Source organism: Camelus ferus, chromosome 13 (assembly GCF_009834535.1).
Source record: "Camelus ferus isolate YT-003-E chromosome 13, BCGSAC_Cfer_1.0, whole genome shotgun sequence".
NCBI lineage: Eukaryota > Metazoa > Chordata > Mammalia > Artiodactyla > Camelidae > Camelus > Camelus ferus.
The window spans coordinates 49,558,618-49,581,006 of NC_045708.1; the positions used below are offsets into that span (position 1 = coordinate 49,558,618).

Below are 22,389 nucleotides of genomic sequence, written 5' to 3' on the forward strand. Positions count from 1 at the left end.
GGGTGACCACAGTGGTGGGATAAGTGTTGCTGGCAGTTGGCGGCTGAGAGTGTTTGAAGTGAAGAAGCTGAAGTTACTGTGTCTATCTCTAAAATAAAAGCTGGCCCTTCAGAGATAGATTTGGTTGCTTGTGCCCAGCAGGGATGGAGAAGGTCATTTTTGACACTTGCACCTTGGCCTGGCCTGGAACCCTTTTCTCAGCTCAGTGAGTGTTAACTTACTATCTGCCGAGTGTAGGGCACTGAATTCACTTCACTGATGGGGCACAAGATGAGTGAGAAGTGCGTCCTGTCTTCAAGGTGCTTAAAATCCAGAAGAACAATGACAATGTAAACCGTCATAGGAGGCAAACTTTGATCATTTCAATTGGGAAGTCTTAAGTTTGGAAGAACCCAAGAGAAAAAAATCAGTTCTGAAGGGAAAACCTCCGACAGGTGTGGCAGGGTGTTTCTGAACCGGCAGGAGGATGGTAGGTTTCCATGGTTATCAGTTAAAGAGAAAGCGGTCCAAAGAGAGAGTCCTCAAAGCAGAGGCTAACACACAGGCCACAGATGTGCACACTTACTGAGGGAATGAGGAGAATTTTCATTTGGTTGCAGAACGGAGTTTTGAAGAGTAACAGTGACAGGTAAAACTAGAGAAATAATGATAGTCCAGCTCCTAAGTGCCAACCATAGCAAGGAGCTCTGTCTTCTGGTAACTTCAGAACAGACTGAAAATTCTGCTGAAATCACTGAGAGGGGGCTCTGCTTACACCATGTGGCAGAGGGGAGCAAGGTGAGTACATATGTTTAGGTGGCTGCCAAAAAGAAGGAGCCAGGGCCACTCGCAGTTTTCAAAGGCATTTCAGGGGAGAAATATCTGGGGCAGCCTGACTAGGATGCTAGCAAACTTTTGAATTTTGCATACAGCTTCTCTTGTCAACATGACTGTTTCAGGACGAACAATACGCATTTGTGCAAAGTACCGCACGATTAGCTAAATTCAGACCAGCACTTGGATCTTGTCATATCTACAGACCCTGTTTCTAATGACTTTTTTTTCTGTTTTGATTTTTTGTATCACATTAAAGTAACCTTTCACTTTCTTGTCTTTTTAGAGTACTTACCAGAACATTTACTCAAAATGCTAAGCCAAATTTCAGCTTAAAATGGTATTTGTGTCACTGGACATGTGATTCAGATTGTCAGGGTAATGCTATTCAGCCGAAGAGGGGTTCATGACACTGTTCTAGACATTTAGAAAGTAATGAGATATATTTAGAAGTCGAAACAAAACCCATACTCAAACCTAAAGCTGCACGGTATTCTAGAGCAGTACAGGAGATAGATAGATAGATAGTTGATGTGTTCTCTCTCTCTCTTTCCGTATGTGTGTGTGTGTGTGTGTGTGTGTATACACATATTTGTATTTCTATTTTTCATATTATTATATATTTATTTGTATTCACACATGCATACACCCACTCAAGTATAATGAAGCAATATGGTAAATTGTACTGAACTAAGTAAAGGGGTGAAGGTTTGACTGCAGCCTTCGCTCTGCTTTTCTGTATGGCTGGGGGCCTGTGGCTCTGACCCCCCCGCTTCATTTCTACTCTGTTCCCAAACCAGATGCTGCTCTCCAGCCTGCTGTTCTGTGATTTAACAGCCTATCAGTTGTGCCATGTTGTTTCCCCTTTTTCATCTTTTAATAGAAGCTTTTTAAAACTCCCTCCCAAGAACAATTTTTTGCTTAAATTGGGATTTTAGGGGGAGAAAAGGAAACCAACATCTCCAAATCTTCTTTAACCATTACCTTTAGAGGAGAAAGGTAATTTAGTGAACCATTGTATAGTTTTTTTTTTTAATCAAACAATTTTAAGAATTTATTCTGGGGTCAGTTTTATACTCAGACTCAATTTCTAGAAAATAGTGATTGTGACAAGCCATTGATTTTGCTAAGCAGCTTACACGTGTGATTTACTTAGTTTTCATAATAATCCTATGAGATAGGGTCCATTTTATGGATGAGAATATTGAGGTTAAGAGAAGCATACATTTATCCATGGGAACACAAGTAGCAAGTGGCAGAACCAGTTCATTATGTGGGACTAGAGCTCTGGGCTGCAGAGAAGTGGTAATGGGAGGGGTGGCTTATCCGTGTAGGGATTGGAGGAGACAGCTAGTTGACTTCCAGAGAGCCAAGCTCCCTTTCCACCATGCAGAACTGTTGTGGGGGAGTGGCTTCCCAGCCAGGGACTTTGTTTTCCAGCATCTCTGACATCGAGGTGAGGTCATATGGTACATAAGCCAAAACCCTTCTGGTCAATGGTGTAGAAGCAGAACTGTGTCTCTCCCTGGATGCGATGCTAAAGCATCCACAGTGACTCCCTCATGATTTCTCTCCCTTCCACAGCAATCTTAGAGGGCATGTCTTGAAGGTGGTAGCTTCAGGAGGTGGAAGGAGCCTGGGTAAACAGATTGGATGTACACAAGAAAGAGAGCTAACAGCACTCACTGATGGACCAGTTGTGGAGCGGGAGGGAAAGGAGTCAAAGGTGCGTCTTAGATTTCCAGATGGAGCATCTTGGAGGATGATGGCACTATTTTACTTGGTGAGGGAACCCCTGGCAAAGGAACTGGCTAAGGAGGAAGTTCCATTTAGATTATCCGTGCTTCGTGTGAATACTTGTCTTATCTTGATAGATTGCTGAAAAGCAACTAAGCAAGATTTTATAAGAATCTTAAAGTTAATGCTATCCAGAGGAAGACATTGGAAAATGCACTTAGGGAAAACAGATTTTCCTCCCCTTTTCATACTAACAAGAGAGAGATCTTAGTATTTATGCTGAATTAGATACTTTATTTTTACAGTTGACTATTTTCAACCTTCAATTAAAATGACACTAATAATTATACAAATAAATAATGATATTACTTCTTCCGTGGGTAGCATTTCATTTACATATTCCAATGCATTTTCTCGTTTAACACTAACAATTGTCATGTGACTGCAGATATTTTATAGTTCAGGAAGCTGAGTTCTTGAGAGATTAGCTGATTTTTTTCAGCATCACACAGCTGATTAGTGGTAAAGCTAGAATCTGATTTGGGGGCTGACTGCAAATGCAACAAAACTCTGTGAGGAGTTTGAGTTCAGGAGTTATGGGAGTTTAATTAGTTTGATGGTTCTTAATTAGTTTGAGTCTCAATTAGGATTGACAAAATTGGCATAATTACATACAGTTACAAACAGTAAACTCTTAAGTGGGAAGAAATATTCGGGTATTCACTTGTTCTGGAAATTAAATATTTTACTTTAGAGCCCAACTCATATGCTGGTTTTCAAATAATTGGTACAGCATAATACTTTTGACACTAAAACAATACTCAATGTGATTTTGTCTTCTGATGGTCTAGGAAAGACAAGTTATGTATTTAGCACATCATAGTGACCATGATACAAATTAATTACTATTGGGGCTTTCTGGTACTAATAATAGACATTGTTGGTGGGGGAAAAAAAAGATTATTTAGATGATGTCACTTTCCTTTTGCTTTCATGGCTACCCATTGCACTTACAATCTAAAGTCCTTAACCTGGGGGGAGGGTATAGCTCAGTGGCAAAGTGTGTGCCTAGCATGCATGAGGTCCTGGGTTCAATCCCTGGTCCCTCCATCAAGAAAAATAAATAAATTAACCTAACTATCCCCCCCCCCCCGATTTTTTTAAAATAAAGTTCTTAACTTGACCTTCACATGATCTGGCTCCTGACAGTCTTATCTCATGTCAATCTTCATCTTAAATACCACTCATTTATGCATATGTCCCATCAATGAGTAGGTAAGGAGGAGCTAAAATGGGTGACAACTACTTAATCAAAAGGGGGTGTTTTCAGGTTTGAGTAACTGATCCTTTGAAGAAGTAGACTTCATGGATTCTTACTAAATGAAATTGGCTAGTGGCCTGTGGTGTATTGAGTCCACCATGCCATGTAAAGCTCCCTTCCTGTTCACCTCTCTGCCTCCACATAATATGTTAGAATTAAACCAAAACGATTTTATGTAAGACATGTTCCAGCTTTCTTTTTTAAATTCACCTTTAAAGACTTTTAATTCACCTCACTCAGTGGTACACAGAGTAACAGTTAAGAGATTTTTACCAAAGGACTTGCTCCTTCCTCTCTGGATGAAATGTAAAAAGACAGGAGCCCATGAAAAGCATTTCCATTATTGTGCAGTTTGCTTTCATTTATTTCCTTCTTAAGAGCGGAGCATTTTGAAAATGAGATTTGGTGAATTGCAATTCAATTGAATTTTTCTGTTTATTCCTGAAAACCAGTCATTAACTTCAGTTCTGTCGAGGTGTCAGTGTCGGGCCGGGGAGGGAACTGGAGGCAGAGGGGAGATAATCGATGAATGTGGGGAGACGGAATGCGGGAGAGAAAGAGGCAAGAAGAGGAAAACCACTTGACAGAACAAGGTTCTCAGGGAACAGGTCAAATTAATTTCACTAGTGTCTGAAGTGTTAGTCTCTAAGCAGGGCCTATGTGTCTCCCCACTGGGTGGGGGGAGGAAACTGCAAATTCTGCATGCCCTAATCCAAGTAAAAGGAACACTGGTCTACTTTCAAATCGTTCTGATGAAGGTCTGCAGTAGACTTACACATAGTGAAGGCTTCATCAGTGACGGATTTTCCTGCTTCAGGAGATAGTTGTTTTTCTTCCTGTGGGTTTTTTAACTCCCTCTGATCTTTTATGATAGATGTTAGTAAATTACAGTTCTTAATCTTGGTTTTGGTGATTAAGGTACCCAGGAAAAGCTGGAGATTTTGAAAAGTTGGATTATTTTCAAGTTTTGATGTTGTATTTTTATTTGTAAAGGGCTAGAGCTATGGAGGGGCTAGAAGTGCTGAAATTGGGCATTTGGTTACTTTTACATAATTAGTTAAAATAGCTGATTTCTAGTTGCTTTGTAACTAGTCAAAACTGCAAGAAAAGCAAGCGGGATCCGCATAAAATGTATCTGCACAATATATTTTAGGTCTGATATATTTTACACCCATTTAAACTTTACAAAAACCTTTTATGATAGATTGCTGAGAAAGCTGAGACTACAGTACAAGTGATGTACCTTGCCCTGGGAGGTACTGAAGATGGAATTTGAACCCAAGTTATTTGGAGCTCAAATAACCTCCTACATTTTTTTTTTAACAACTACATATACTTCCCATGATCTTGCTACTGTATTTAAAGCTTAATAGAAGTTGTTCACTTGCTTAAAATTCTTCCCAATTCCACTCAACTCCTTCACTACATTGACCTTGGCGGAGAAAGCACTAAGTCCTTCTGTGGCATACCTGTTCCATGACCGTTTCCTCTTCAACATTTTCTTCATGTCACCAAAAGTCAAGCATTTCTTTTTTAAAAAAGTCATTACTATTTTTAGTATTTTTAGCCCTTGATGTCTTTGTTGCCTGATGGCCACCTCCATTTCAGTGCACTAAGATGAACTCCCATATCTCACATCTGAACTCCAAGGTGCTGTGCATATCCGGCTCCTTTGCAGTCCTTCCAGTACTAATGGAGTGTGTCATTAAGATGCGTATTTCCCCCGACAGGCTCAGCTCAGAATGATTGGGCACCACATTGTAAAGAGGCCCTGTGCTGACCAAGCACAAAGAGCACCTGGATTTCCTTTGAGTCGCATAAAAATGAAGGGAAAGCATGCAGACCGAAGAGCACATGGCCATCATTCCCATCCGTAATCACCAGGAGTAAGGGGACGGCAGGGCCATCCGAGGGACCCAGTGAACCAGTTATGAGCAGTTTGGATTAAAATTGCAAATACGTAGAACAACCAACAATTATTTGTTAAGTGACTACCATGTGCCAGGTACTGCTCGACACTGAACTTGACTTTTCATATTTCCTGGTACTCGCCTCCATTAAGCATTTCCCATATCTTAGGCAGTAGTCCAGGCACTGAAAATCATAAATATCATAAAAAATCGTGGGACTGGCCTCCATCTCAACTGATCTTACATTTTTTTGGTAAAACCTTCTTAGGACAAAGAATCTGAATTGAATTATAGTACCTATATTTAAAACTCAGAGGAAAAGCTAATACTCAAGGCATTTGACAGAAATACAGTGGCCACCGTAATGAATAGATATTGCCAGTGAGAGTTGCTGTCACTATGCAGCATTCTGCCCAGGGCAATTATATTTGCCTGTTTTTTTTTTATTACTGAGACCAAATGTTTGGCCTGAGTTCCTACAGAAAATATGTAATTCCATTACATGTGATTCACCTTTGAGTAACCCTCCAAGCTGACAAAGACTCAAGCTGAAAATTTACGTTTATTACAGAAATAATCCATTTAGCAAACATTTATTGAGTCTCCTTATGTTCACTGGGCAGCATACAAAGATTTAAAAGTGCAAAATCCAGTCTTTGTGTTTAGGAAATGTGCAGCCTAACTTCTCTAAAAATGTCTTCCCATTGAAAAAAAAAAAAAGCCAAGGTTTTGTTTTTTGTTTCTGTTTTTTAATAAGAGTGCAAAATGACTTGTGATGACTAATGGGAAGATATTCCAAAGACATGAAGGGGTGGACTCTGGCGGCAGGCAGAGGGGACACTCCTCCTGCCCTGTGGTGTGTAGTCAATGCAGTAATAACTCCCACCTCATAAGGTCGTGTTGAGTCAAGATAAGGAAGTTCCTGACCAATTTCTGAAACATTTTAAGTACTTTAACAAATTACATCTATTGGTTTTTATTTATGATATACGTTTGGGGCTAAATTGAACTTTTCAGTGTACCATTGTAGTGCACATTCTTCACCTGAAATTGTGGTGAGGTTGCACCACAGCCCTCCCCTGAGTTTCTGTTCCCTGGCGGAATGCAGATACATTCCGATAGACCCTCCCACCCCCCCGCAGTTTAGGGCTCCGCCTCCTTTCCGAAGACCTCTATATACACAAAGAAATATCCCCACACCTGAACGTCACTGGGATGTAGATTGCAAACATCAGGAAAAGTCATTTGTTTTTTGTTTTAATTATACAAACATCGAGCAGCTTTTTTTTTTTTTTTTTTGAAACTGTTAGACATACATGGATGCTGTGTCCACTGTGCACCAGGCAGGGCCCTGGGTCTCGTGAGACTCATCAGACCACGTGGAAGAAGCTACTTGGCTTGGAGACAAGTAGACCTGGCTCAGAATCTTGGTGTTGCCTAGCTTGTTTGTTTGGTGATCTTGAAAAGTAGCGTAATCACTTTGAGACTGTTTTTTAATCCTTAAAATAGGGGTTAGTAGTTCCTTCTGGGCTTGCTGAAAGAGTTGGCTCGTGAAAGTGCCTAGCGTGGTGCCTGGCACATCCGAGGGACCCAGTGAACCAGCCCTGCCTTCCCCTTACTCCTGGTGATTGCAGATGGGAAACCTGAGGCTGTTCCTCTAAACCCCTCGTCCTGTGACAACATGAATCCTAACATGTAACACAGTGCCTCTCAGATTCTCTGTACATTTTGTTGCAAGTGACAACGAGTAAAAGGTCAAGTTGCAATCTGATCCCAGATCTTTGGAGTCTAAAGAAGGCCGTGCATTCTGCTCCCTGCCACCATGTCTCCTGCTCTGCTCCTGGGAGGGGCGTCTTCATGCTTCTGGGGGGGATACATGAGAGGATGGTTTCTACTCCTCCGTGAACTGTGTTTTGCATACTGACCCTAAACCGCTGTCACTGCCCCCTTTCCTCCTCCCTGGGGCTCCTCTTCCAAAGCGCTTGGTAACTCTTAGAGCTGACTTTGTGCCCAGGCCTAATTTTGCCCAAGCTCTGCTCAAGAGCACTATTTATGCAGGGATGGGAAGCAGAAGGACTAAGTACACCCCAGGAACATGATCCCTTAAAGTAGTACATTTTCAACCGTTTTAAAGGCAGCATGCTTATACGGGGGTCTTAACATCATGACAAAGAGCTGTTAGTGAAAGCGAAAGTGTACGCAAGACTGAGATGAGTGACGAAGGTCATCAGAAACTAGTCCTTACAAAGGAGCTCTCTTCTCCAACAGTCAAATACGCAGAATGTCCCCCTCCCCGCCACAGGCTCACTCCCCAGCCCCACCGCCCCCAGCGTTAAAACCTGGCTTTGTCTTTGGCTCTTCTCCCCTTGTCTTGTACCTGCCCCACATCTCTCCCCATCCCAGCCCCTTAAAGTTAGCTGAGAGATACACCAGTTTGTTGGCAGCATGCAGATAGGATGGTGACTATTCTACCTTTGGCCTCTTGTCGTCTTACCAGCTAGCAGTGGAATGGTACGAATTTAGGACAAGGAGAGAAAGGAGGAGGTATTGGCAGGACTCCCCAGCTTACAGTCTTATGTGGCAGGATAGCATCTCTGGTGAAGGCCAGCAGCATCTTTTGTGGGGTAGGTCCTCAGCTTCTACCTATAGGATGTTCTCACCTTGATTTCTCCTGTTCTGGACTCAGCTCCAGGACTGTTACCTCAACCTGTCCGTCTATAGAACCAGTCTTCATTTTTAGCAAAAAATATTTCAAGTGTAAGTAAAATAATGATAACAACAACAACAACAACAACAATGGAAGATATGAAACCAAGCAAGCAAAAACCTGAAGGTTTTGTTGTTGTTGTAAATTCTCATGGAAATATCACTTTCTTGATCAGGGAGGTCATCATGAACACAGATTTGTGACTAAACAGCTCCTCACTTCTTTACTGTTTCACAATTTAAGCAAAACAAAACAAAACCAACCCAAATTTTAAGCCAATCTGCCTTGTCTCTTTCTTCTTCACTCCCTCCCATCTTTTACCCCCATGATCACAGAATAATCTGACTTGAACTATTCCATTTTTTTTTTATTGTGGTGAAATACACTTGACATAAAACCTGTAATGTTAAAGTGTATTTACTACATTCTCAGTATTGTGTAACCATCACTACCATCTAGGTCCAGGACTTTTGTATAATCCCAAAAGGAAACTCTGTACCAATTAAACAGTCACTCCTCATTCCCCCTGCATCCAGCCCCTGGCAACCTCTAGTCTGCTATCTGTACCAATGAATTTGCCTACCCTGGATATTTTACATAAATGGAATTATATAATCGGTGGTTCTTTGTATCTGCCTTTTTCATTTAGCATAATGTTTTCAAGGTTCATTTTTATTGTAACCTGTGTCAGTCCATTCCTTTTCATGACTGAATAATATTCCATTGTATGGGTATACTGCCTTTTGTTTATCTACTCATCAGTTCACAGAGAACTATTTCATTGTAAAGGAGATTTTATTCAGAAAGTAATTGTCAACTAAATGATTGGATATACATTTACAAGTTTGATTACCTACACACACACACACACACACACACACACACACACACACACACAATGTGGTGCCTAAAGGCTTTCAAAGAAATCTGATGTCTATTTGTAGAAGCCTGAGTATGAGAAGTATTGTAAATCCAGAAGCTCATGAGACAGCACTGGGTCTGACCTATAGATTCAGGATTCATCTATATGCAGATGGAACATGAAAGCATGGGAGTGAATGAAATTGCCCCAGGTAGTAGGTGTAAAGGAGCCCAGGACAGAACTTTGGGGATCAGTGGAGATGATGATAATAAAACTCAACTCAGGTAAACCTTCAGGCTCACCATTTGAAAAGAAAACACATCCTACTTTTTCAAAAAGTTTGTGAGAAAATTAAATGAGTCAACATATGCAAAGCCGCTGGTACCTGGCTCATAGATAGGACCTCAGTAATGGTGGCTGTAATTGTTATTGTATATATTTGTGCTATCACTATTGTCAGTTTCTGCATCTGTTGCTTTATTTCACTATCTTGTAACATCATATCCAGGACTACCGATTTTGAAACAAGCTTTCCTACCCTCTTAAAAAATCAGTCTGTCTTTAGTTTTGTTGTTGTTGTCCTTCTCTGACTAGCTTCTTCCATAATACGAGAGGAAGCTAAAGGAATCCTAATTAGGTGGAGAGATGCTGGAGGCACAGCACAGACTTCCAGGTGACTGATCTCGTTCTGCCTACACATGGGAAGGTGTTCCCGATTCCATAGCTTAGAAGAGAGCTATTCTGGTCCCAGATCATCAAGATGTTAAAATTCTTTCTCTTCAGCTTTCTTTGTTGTGATATTGGCAAGGGGAAAGTTAGTTACTTCATGTCTCAAAAACACTTTTTTTTTTCCCCTCCCATTTTTGGTCAAGAATAGCTGACAAAAATTCATAACCCAGCCTAAAAACAATTACACTGTAGAAACTGACTTTAAATTTTTCATGAAGTTCTGGAGTCAGAAGTGAAAAATCATTGGAGAGAGTGTTTTAAGCTGATCAGATGATCAAATATAGTGTCTTAAACTTGTTATTCCTAGAAGATCTTTGAGTAGCATTGCTCTCTTCCGAAGAATTTTTTTGAGTATTTTAAAATTAACTCTCAAAAGCATTGGCCACCCCTCTCCAGTCATTTTTCACACAGTTGGTATGACTGTCTCTTTCTGGGTCTTCTCAAAGAGCTATTAAGATATGAATAACTTTTACATTTCATAACTTTGTTTTAGTCTTTCTGAGTTTTCTTCATACTTTTCTAAACTTCTCACATCTTTCTACTTTTCAAGGGGGAAAAGTTTTCAGTGTTTTTTCTTATTCAGTAGTTTGATTAGGTTTGTTTTCTGGGATGTCACATCTTTGGTGTATTCCTGTATGCATTCCATGTATGGGGCTGCATTCTGTGGATGGGAAATGTGACTTCTGGCAGAACTAAAACTACAGAGCAGCGCTGCATTGTGTGAACATGTGCAAATTCTTTCAGCCCTTATTCCTGGCTGATTTGTTGTAGACTGAGGGGATGAAATACAAAAAGAAAGTGACTTGTATTCATCTACACAAATAAGGCTGGGAACAGACTCTCTCCTGAAGCCTGATCCAGGGCACTTTTCCCTGGAAAATGGACAACATGTGACATTCATGACCTAGTTCATACTGGCTATTGTCCAAATTTAGTGGTCCAAAACAGGACAGAGTCCATGGAAAACTACTATTGCCCGCTCTGTTACTAATTTAATACAAGAATGACTGGAATCTGTCTGTATTTTCGGATCTATTTGGTAGGGCACGCTGTCTCTCATCTCACGGTCAAGTTACAGAAAATAGTCATTTGAAAACATAAGATAATAAAAGCTTTTGTTTTATAATCCTATAAAAATGAGTAGCAATTGGGGAATATCGCATTTATTGGGCCCCAAAGCTGAATCAGAAGCATGGAAAAGCCAATTAAGAGATTTAAAGCTGAAAGAAAATTATAGGAAGAAAATGATGATTTTTAACTATGGTATCTTGCCCCTATAAGGGGATAAGGCAGTTAAAGGTGAAAAGAAAGAAGTTTTTCATCATCAAAATTAAAAATGAACAGGGGGAAGGTATTCCTAAATATTATGGGTGGGTATGTTTAAATGTCAATAAAGTTTCTATAAATTCCTCATTTGGAGGGTAAAGGAGAATAGCTTAATGTGGAAGGAGATTTTTTTTAAACAAACATTGACATTTTAAAGACCTAAACATCTTAAATGGAATGACTATTCAAATGCAAAATTAGACTAACAAAGGCATTTTGGAGATTGTATTTGAGTAGTATCCTGAGTCAGATAATGAATGACTCAGATCATCTGAGCGGCTTGGACTGACTCACATGTTTTAGGAGAAGGTGTCATGGAATCTCTGATTTTGTCAGTGTTTTTCCCTTTGTTCCACCTGGTAGTGCCAAGCAAATCCTGAAAGTCAGTGACTTTTCCCCCCTCTAATTTGTCAAGAAGACATTCCAAACCACCGGTAACAAGTCTAAGGTTTCGAATATATAGGCATTTGGTATATTTGAATAACACTCATTAACACAAGAAACACAAGCCACATATGTAACAGCAGGACATGTAGGAGATGGTTCCCAGACAGACCCTTGACAGGATAAGAATGGAAGCTATAAGACTAGGCTTGGTTTGTCCAGAATCAGACACACCTTCTTTCCCCAATACGCGTGAATGATGTTTCTTGGAAGACATCTTAAATCAACAAATATTATCTGGTACCTGTACTTGGTAAAGGGGACATGCAGAGGATGTCCTTGGCCTCTGTCCCAGAAAGTCTTACCATCTGTGAGAGAAACTGACATAAGAACTAGTAAGTGGAATAGTTTGATATATTGTAATACACACGAGAGCACCATTTGTGGGGAGCACAGAATAATCAGTTTCTTACCGCACTAGAATTGAGAGGCCCTCACGGAGGAGGTGGCATTTGACTGGGCTTTAAAGGCCCATATTGAAGTTCTAAATACAAACAAAATAGGAAAAACATTTCAACCAGAGCTAAGGACCAAATAACGAAAAAAGAAATACTGGATTACAGATGTTGGGGTACATTCAGAAAATCCGGTATAGCCACCAAATTGAGGAAGTAGAAAAAGATGAATTGGGAATACGGAATACAGAGATGTGTCAGGTCAATGTGGCCCTCTTGTATGATTTACATAATCTGTGCCTTGGAACTATTCCAGTCTCAAGAATATGTCTAACCTGGAAATTGCTGTTCTTCAAATCTGTGATTTGGTTTCTTGACAGATTGCCAGTTTGAGTGATGAGTAACAATAGTCTAAGAAAAGCTTGTCGTCTTGTCTGTACCTGGCTCTGATCTCCTTCCCATTCTTTTATATTCTTATGCTGCTGATCGTGCTAAGAGATTATGGTGCCACGTCCTTGATAAACATCTGTTGAAAAATATCATAATGAATCATACGTGCCTGCACACACACACACACGGATACAAATGAAGAAACTGCCGTTGCTTCTCGAACATTCACAGTTAACGAATGTGTGTCAGCGTTAAAAATAATGTTCACTTGAATGTTGCTAGGAACACTCAAATAGAAAATAAACTTCTTTGACCTTTTGTTGTTTTCCCACAGGATTGAAAAAACGTACAAGGAAGGCCTTTGGAATACGGAAGAAAGAAAAGGACACTGATTCTACGTATGTACTTGAGGAGAGCATCACCGCTCAGTGTCAGCTGTGACTATGTAGAAATGCAGATCTGCTGTGGTCTCTGTATGGCAGAATAATGAGCCCATTAAACCCCTGATTTGGCTAGAAGTCCTGAAAGGAGGTTAGAAAATGGGAAAATCAATAGCTGTTTAGGCGTAGGTGAAAAGGAAGAGAGCTACATTTGTTTCTCATCTGTAGCTTTTCATTCTGCATATTTTTATCATGCATAAATTTCATCACAGGGTGCCGAGTATTGCCCTGCGTTCTTGCCTTCCAAGAATTTATAATTCGTGGACAAAATACCTGTCACACAGATTGAAGTATCTTTCATATAACTAGATGAGCTAACATTGGACATGACTAGCATGGTACCCAGTACTTAGTAAGTGCTCAGTGAATGGCAGAGGCCACTATGCTTATTACTACTGAGACAAATTAATACGTGGTAAGTTCCTTATGAGCAGTTAAAAATGGAATTTCGTGGGAATTTGAGGGCGGGAAAGCTCATATTTGAACAGATGATCAGTGAAGCTTCGGAGAGGGAGGAACCTTGAGTCTGGCCTTCAAGAAGGTGAGGACATGTATTTCCTGCAAAGGGAATGCCAGCCAAAGCAGAGATGTGGGACAGCCAAGTAGGTATTCAGGACAAGCTAAAGAGGGCAGTCTGTCTACCTGTCAGCTGCATACGTGTGTTGATGGGAGGCAAGGCTGGAAAGGAGATCAGGGCCAGACAGAAAGGGCTGTACATGCCAGACTGAGGTGTCTGGGCTTCCTTCCTTAGGCAGTGAGCAACCTTGAAACCTCAAAGGCTTTTCAACCAAAGACTATAAAGGATTGGAGAGCAAAAAAGCTATTTTTTACCCAGTTATCAAATGTGAAGTCTTCTGTTCTTACCTTTTCTTTGTGCTTTTTCTTTTGGTAATTAATTATTTCATGGAAACTATATTTCCTCTGGCCTTGCAAAGTTTTCTAAATGATTAAATTAGAAAATTTTGTTCTAAACATTATATGATTTCCATTATTTTTTGAGAAATTGCTGTTTTCGAAACATAACCAGAAGAGGTGATGGTTCGTTCAGCAGAGTCAGAAGATCTGGGCTTTGGGTCCAGCATTGCCAACAGCCTTGGAATATACTTTCCTCTAATGGGCCTCAGTTTACGCTAGATGGAATCTAATTTTCCTAAAAGGCTAGACACTGCACCAGTCTGTCTGTCAGCAACATCTTTTGTCACCTACAACATGCCACGTGTTGTGTGGGATATTGTTAGACACATCTCAGGAGAACATCATTAGCAGAGACCAAATCCATTTTTCTTGGAAGACAGTGTCTGTAACTGACTGCATATAATCTCTGGTGTGTGAAGAAAATTAAAAAGGAAACAAAGCTCCCTCAAATGGGAAAAGAGGTCAGACAACCTCCCCAGGGCAGGCTGAGCTCATTTGTATGTGGCCAAAGCCACACTTTTCCATCAACAATTCTAAACTCATGAAAATGTGAAAGCTGCTCCTCACAGCTTCGGGTAGATGCCCAATATCTCTGTGAAGTACTCTAAGGAGATATTTGCCAGTAAAATCCCAGGCCTCTCTTCTTCGCTTCTTATCGTTTGAGCACCCCAATTTACTCAGCAAATTAGCTATCAGTTCCCACCTGCAGCAATGATCAAAGGACAAGTCATTTGGTGTAAGCCTTTGCTTTTCAGAAGCCCCTGCTCTCTAACTAGGTCACATATCATTCTTGCAGAGGCTGGGGAAATGTTCTGGCAATTTGCTAGCCCTTTTGCTTTAGGTAATGCTTATGTTGGTCTGCAATCACTGAAACCTTGTTGGTGCAAACTGTTTTCAGGGCTGTTGCAACTCCGTGACGGTTGCCAAGCAACCTGCTATGGTAGCTGCCAGCTCTAACGTCCGCTGATTGAACCTCCTTAGATAGAGTGAGGTTGAACCAGAGCTTCCTGATTTGATCATCATCATTACAATGGCTGGTAGAAAGAGGAAAGCAGAGAGCTGGTGCTAAGTGGCAGGCTCTGTGCAGGGTATTTTGTATACAGTGATATCCTTTTTAATCCTCACAGTAATTCAATAAGGTTAGAAGTAATGTCTCAATTTTAGAGATGAGGAATCAGTGCCAAAAGGAATTAAGTAACTTGCTGAAGGCTATCCAGAAAATAAGGCATGGAACCATTCTAGTTTAAAATCCAGTGCTTATTCCTTTATCACTCAGGGGAAAAAAAAAAAAAAGAAATAGATGGGAAAAATTATAATCAAGACCACTAGGAGAGTAAAAGAGAAAAGGCAGTTGTCGCAAGAGGTGATGGCCACTTTTAAAAATAGAGGCCAAGGGTCCCTGGTGGATGATTAGTTAGAAAACAGAAGTCAGTAAATATAATGGGTTTGCTGTTAAAAAGAAAAAAAAAAGCATATAAAACTTAACAGGAGGGTTTAGGAAATAAATTGAGAACATTTGCCCAAGTGTCTGAGGCTACTAAAATCTCTCTCTACTCCCCATCCTAGGCTAGCGTATACAATATCTTTACTCTAGATACCATCGAATGAGTATTTACTATGTCCTAGGCACTATTTCAGGCTTTTCATTTATATTAACTCATTGAATCCTTTAGGAGGCCTATGGGGTATATGCTGTTATCACGGCTATTATATAGATGAAGAAACTGAGACACAAAGCGATGAAGTACTTGTCCAGGGTTATGCAGCTGGGAAATCTAAGTTGATTGAACCGAGGGAGTCTGGCACTGCAGCTGGTGCTCTTAAACACCATGCTTACTGCCACCACACTGGGATGCAGCAGCCCCATTCCCAATGGATAAGACAAAGGATCACCAATGCTGCTATGTACAATCACAGTTCTCCTGATTAAATGTTTTTAAACACCATCCCTATAGCTGCAATATGCATGAGATCGAGTGGCCTCCCATTTAAGACCCCCTATAAATATGCCCTTCTACCTGGACCAATAGTTGGCAACATCACAGCCAGGCCTATCTCCAGAGCTTTGCCTTCTCCACATCCATTACCTGCCCCAGAAGACAACCCCACTAGGATCAGTGCCTCTGGATTATCCTACCCCAAAGTTGACACAATCACCTCATTCTCAATTCCTTTAGCCAAGGCTGAAATCCTAGTAAGAAATGCTCATTTCTTGCAATGTATAAATCTGATAAGGAAAATTGGTTTTGATGAGTGTGGGTTGGTACCTTTCTTCTGTGCTTTCTGACCAACCTGGGCTTATGGTGGCCACAAGAACCCACTGGCTTTACCTGCCCATCGCCTTCTCTTTCTGATGACCATGTCTCCTTCATTATTTTTAACCCCTGATCCTAGCCTAGTGCCTGACCCAATGTAAGCACTCAGTATTTGATCAGTGAATTATAACTTTTATTGGCTAAGACTATTCCTAGCTTTCTTAGATGGAATTCCTTTGAACCAACTAATTCCCATAGCCGGCAAAAATCCAAACATTTCTGTCAACTCTCATGGTCTTTCACTATCGGGATCCTTCCTGCTTCTAGTCCCTGTATCACTGATTCAGCCTTGCATCCACATGAACACAGAACTGATTATGAAAAATAATGCACTCCTCTGTAATCCAAGCAGAATATCCTGCTAATTTTGGCTGAGAATCACATCTTGGAGCCAAGAGTATGTCCCACCAACTCTGCATTTCTCTTTCTCTCTCTCTGTCTCTCTTCTCTTCTCTCTCCTTTGCCGCATCCTATGGAGCAATAAAGAACTTTGTTACTTTGTCCCACCTCTTAAAGAACAGTTCCAAACACACCAAACTCTTCAAGATTTCATAGTCTACCCCAAGTACTTATTAAGGTTTTCCTCCAAACAATGCAGGTCCTCATCTAAGCAGAATTCTGGTCTTCATGTTAATAGAATAACATTTTTCAAGCTTCCTTACAAAGTGAATTAAAATAAGACATTACAAATTTACAGTGACTTCTCTCTTGCTTCTCCCTTTCTCTGGTTCCTCCAATTCAGTTTTCCAAAGCAACAATAATAATACCCTTCCTCTATTGCTATAAAGTCTAACAGGGTTGCAAGTGGGCAGTTTTGTGTTCCTAATGGAGAGGCATCATGGAAGAGGGGAAAAAAACATAACAAACAAACATGTTTGAATACTCAGTATGTGCCAGGAACTATATGTTATGTATATACCTTATATTTAAAAAGGCTTAGAGAGGTTGAGTCATGTGTTCAGGGTCAGAGAACTAATAAGAGGTGGAGTCTGGATATGTAGATTCATCCTGCTCTAAAGCCCGGACTCTTCAGCACGGCAGCCTTGTGCCGCCATGGATCAAATACCCTGGACGTTAGTCATCAAAATGAGCCACTTAGCAAAATTGCCCTCCATTTCCTGCTCCTCCATAATCAAAGGAGCAGTAAATATGGAAATAAGGAAGAAAGTACAGATTCTCAAAGTAGGTTGAAAAATACCATAGAAGTTCCTTCTTATAAGGGGAAATTCAAGACCATTGATAGGGGAGAAGATGAGAGAGAACAAATTGGTCTGCTTTCCCTGTGGTAGTTGTAAATGGAAGCCAGCTGAGTGGGACAGACGGTTCATGAATTCTCCTCTCAAAAGTTGGCAAAGATATACACATATATGTATAATGGAATCACTTTGCTGTACACCTGAAACTAACACCACTTTGTAAACTAACTATACGTCAATTTTTAAAATGTTTATTAAAAAAAGGTGGGCAAGACATTGCACCATCAACTTGGTACCTTTTGGATCTCAGTTTTTAATGAGAATCTCCCTCCCACACGCACATACACACATACCCTACTCAAATATCACTCAGTCGATTTATTTGAATTTAGTTTTCATTAGCCAGGTTTACTGGGGTGGGAGCTCGCAAGACGGGGAGAGAGGTGGTTAATGATTCTTATTGTTGTTCTTGAGTCTATGTAGCAAGAATGATTCATTTTCCTAATAGCTACCAATTTCTTTTTGTTACAGAGGTTCACCAGATAGAGATGGAATTGTAAGTATTTAAATGACCATTTTTAGTAGGTTTACACTTCAATCTATGCTAGTTTAAATTTCTTAAGCCCCATTTCCTTTTTTTTTTTTTTCAGCAGGGAAAAAGTAGCTTAAATAACTTTTCAGACCTCTCACTGTTGTAATTTTCTGTAGTAATTGCATGGAACAAAAACGCAGTCTTAGTCAAGTTAAACTTATTTATTGCATTCACCTAAAACCCTGCCCCAGAGTAGGCAAGCAAACCAGTCATCAATATGGTGGGTCAAAAGCCAGACAGTTCCTGCAGAGGCTGCTACCATCAAGTCTTATTTCATTTCCAATTTAATGATATAAAAGCTCATTATGGGAGAATGTTTTTCTCCAACAGAGTCCACAAAGTCATAATGGAGCTGAGATCCAATAAAATTGAAAGAAACTTTTCCCCTTTCATAGTTGAGCTGCAGATATATTTTCTATATTAAATTCTTAAGTAGGGAATGGTCTTGAAACCACTTATGCCTGAATTTACAGCCTGAAGGAGGAAAATGTGTCCACTGGGTTCAGATTTAACAGTAACTCTGATTCCTTGCTTGTTGCCAGATTTCTTGCTTTTTAAAGAAGCCTGTGGTGCATGGCTTGGATTTATCTGAGTTGTGCTTCTGGGAGTCTGCACCAACTTCTAAAATGACTTCCTTCAAATCTAAATCAGATGCCTATTCAGAAGGTTGAAAAGAACAGCTGTTACTGGAGGGGAAAAAAAAAAGGACTCACATTAGGCTCATTGGGCTGGAGTGGGAACCAAAATAAACCTGATGGTTAAAAATATTTTTTTGGAAATATCGCACTTTATAATATTACAGCTAAATTGGGGTGTTAACTGCACCTATGGTAGGAGCTTTTCTCCCACATTTGACTCGAGGTTCTAAGCTTTGGGGTGCCTTTTGCATTCATGTAGTTCTCATCATGAAATGTTAAGAAAATAGACTGAAATTTATCAGACATTGGGTAACACTATAATCAAGGCTCTATTCAGCAGGGGAAAAAAAAGACCCAGAAGACCCAGCTTCTCCTCACCTCTTGCTTCTGGCTCAGAGCCCTCTCGTTAACTCTGTCTCAGGTACTCTCCGCTTCTGTGTCTTCTCTTGGCTTCTGTCTCAGTCCCCTTCCTGAGTTCTCTTGCCCTTTTCATTCTGCCCCTTGCAAGGCTCTGTTATAGCTAGCCTCCGCTTTCTCTCGCTGCTGCTCCCAGGCTGGTTTGCTATTTCTTGCTTCTCTCCCTCTGGCACCCTCAGTCTTGTCCTTTTTTCTTTCTCTAAAGCTCCTCCCACCCTGCTGTTTATTGTCTCGAGGCCCCACCGCTGCCTTAGGCTTCTCTGCGTTTCTAGGGACCACCAGTTTAAATCTCAAGTAGACCATGCGTCCCAGTGCCCGACACAGCACTGGCATGCAGCAGGTGACTGAGTATGTGCTGCGTGAATGAGCCCAGCTGGGATTCTGTGGACTCACTGACCCTAAGTCAAGGCTTTGTACCTGAGTCCTCCGAGTCCTCCTTCACTGCCACCATTCCCTGTCACATCAAGATATTTATCAGCAGATGTGCCCTCTTCGTTCCTCAGTTGGAAATGCCATGAATGGATCACTGGTCATGATTTTAGGGAAAAGGAATTATTTAATTTCGATTTCTTAGTAAATAACACAGACCTGTTTGGAAAAAATTCGAAATAAATGCATGTTCTCAGAAACAGGGTGTATAGCTTCACAGGTAATTGGAAATTATTAGCCAACTGCTAATTTTACCATTTGGAAATGTTCCTCAAGTCTTCTCCATGTACTATGGCCACCAAACTTTACGAACTCTGTATCAAACCAATGCCTTAGGAGTCCAAGTTGCTGTTTGTATTCAGTCCCTAGACATCTCAACCTGATTTTCTTTCAAACTCAGACAAATTTTAAGACCTTGTGTCTGTGGACCTAGTCCACTTTTACGTGGCTGATTTAGCTTTCAAATGATTGCCTTTTGAATATCTGAAGTTTAAATTTAAGGCTTCACTAATGCGGTTCTACGAACTGCAAGCGCTGGTGCACCCGCTTAACGCTTATAAACCACCTGGCCAGCGCAAGGGCTACACAGCAGGCTTAACGTACTGATGCTTGTTTAATTTCTGTTTCTCAAAATCCAACGAACCCCATCTCCAGTGACAACGCTTTTGAGGTTCTGTGTGCAGAGGTTTTGTGGCAGGGCTGCGTGTATGAAGGTGGGCTTGCCTTGCCAGCCACGGGCTGAATAAGCCCCCACCCCAGCCCCACCGAGCTGTCTGTCGCGGTGTCCGAGGCTTCAGGCAGCTGTGTGTGATGATATCATTCTAACCCAGAGACAAACTCCGATCTGTGCAGCATACACTCAGTGTTTTCTGAAGCGGTTCAGATTTCCATCCGCCCCTAGACTGGGGGCAATGGAGGTTACATCCGTCACCATGAGATCTCTGCCCATCTTGAACATGTGTGCAGGAAATGGTCCAGATTTGGAACTGTCAGCAGTGCATACTCTGTGTATTGATGACTCCCAGAAAGGCTTTAATCTAGGGGAATATATGGTGGTGCCAGACTTCTCGGGTTTGTATTAAAAGTACAACCGTTTTTATTCAGTCTCTTTGGTGTGTCCTGGTGTCTGTTCTCAACCCCGTAAATTAAGTGCGGGCTGAATGAGGACTAGATCCACATCATCCCTGGTGCCTGGGATGTGTCCTCCTCCTTCTCCCTTCTTCTCCTGACCCAGCCACACTGGCCTGCTGAATAGAGCCTCATTATGGGCCCCAAAGTCCGCTCTTTGCTTCAGGAACCCTGCCAAGATTGGTAGGCCCTACAATTTGGCCTAGAAATTGTTTCTTCTCTGGTATGTTTGCTGACTCCATGTGATTCTTTATATGTGTCTTGAAGAACAAACAGATCCTTTAACAACTTTTTTCTACATGAAAACAATCAATTCCAGCAGCCCAGCCCACATGAACCACCCTACAATAACAAAGCAGAGTGCGCGCGTGAAGGAGGAAAAAAAGTTTCGGTAAGGAAACAGATTTTAGTTTAAAATTTCCAAGGGGTTTTAGAAACAGTGAGTAAAATCCCAATTTGAAATTTAAAAAAAAAAAAAAGTGTTTAAGAAGACTCTCTCTTGGGTAGTATTTCCCAATGACTTCTTGACTACCCGGGGCCAATTCTTAAATCAATCATGTAGACTGTATATATTGACATCTGAATATACTTTTAAAGAGTGATCAGGCAGGAAAGACATGTGATTTCTTCAGCTTAGACGAAGGACAGGGATTCAAACTTTAAAAAGAATCTGTTTTCTATAAGAAAGCTTTGACTATTTAACATAGACAATTCAATACAAATTGAGTAGTCATTTGTTAGAATAAGCATGATTTCAGTAAGATCAGGAATTTGGCAGGACCTCGGCCTGTGGGAACCAATGCGCTTAACCAAAGGATGTCATATCAGGGATGCTGATCCTGGTGCAGAATATGCAACAATTCTAGTTGTGTTATCCAATATGGTAGCCAGATAAGGCTATTTAAAATTCAGTTTCTCAGTCGCATTTGCCACATTTCAAGTTCTCCATAGCTACTTGGGACTAGTGGCTACCATGTTGGACAGCACACATATAGAATGTTGACGTCTCCACATACAGTTCTGTTGGGCAGTCCTATGCTATAGGAGTATTTACAAAGTGAGTAAGTGTAGCTCAATGGCAAAAACATAATGTTTAGGCAGTATATCGTGTGTCATTTGCACTTCTTGCCAAAGAACACTATGAGACCACGAGCTGCCCTTGGAAAAGAGGAGTATCCACAGCGAAACTGAAGAACTTTGATGAATGTACAATTGAACATAATTGATGCTGTGTTTATGGACTTAGTCCATCATGTTACCTGAGAGCAGATATGGCTGACCAAAGTACAATAGCTATTAAGACATGATCAATATTGCTGTGACCCTCAATTATCTTTAAAGAACAATCATGTATTTAAGTTGCAGAAGCTATTCGCACTAGTTGTGGAATTTTAGAAAATAGAGAAAAGAAAGAAATAAAAGAATGTATAACTTCTGCTCCAAGAGAAAAACCACTGCGTATATGTTAGGGAATAGCCAACGTTGCTTTATATATTAAGCCTAGTTTTTAAACAGCATTTCCCCACTTACATTCTTTCTTGCTTTTTCAATGTTTTCCAATTGAAATTCAATAGAGTCATTATCTCCACCACCATCGCTGTGATGGTGATAACCACTTAAAAGGTTAAACGAGGACAATTATTTCTTCCTTGAAGTCTGACCAGAAGAATTTCAACCAGATTCTG

The 22,389-nt window shown here is 40.7% G+C and overlaps 1 protein-coding gene across 12 annotated transcripts in view; it reads left to right on the top strand.

Annotated features, from left to right (window-relative positions):
- Positions 1-22,389, top strand: part of SGIP1 (SH3GL interacting endocytic adaptor 1) — a 184,429-nt gene that overhangs the window by 66,477 nt on the left and 95,563 nt on the right. For 4 of the 12 annotated variants that reach the window (XM_014564620.2, XM_032494521.1, XM_032494523.1 and 1 more), the window contains exons 3-5: positions 12,969-13,032; positions 18,032-18,056; positions 21,024-21,095. In XM_014564620.2, the coding sequence (XP_014420106.2) occupies positions 12,969-13,032; positions 18,032-18,056; positions 21,024-21,095 (161 nt within the window). Of the gene's footprint in view, positions 1-12,968; positions 13,033-18,031; positions 18,057-19,067; positions 19,152-21,023; positions 21,096-22,389 lie in introns of all 12 variants that reach the window. The other 8 variants (XM_032494520.1, XM_032494525.1, XM_032494526.1 and 5 more) reach the window with 4 other exon arrangements.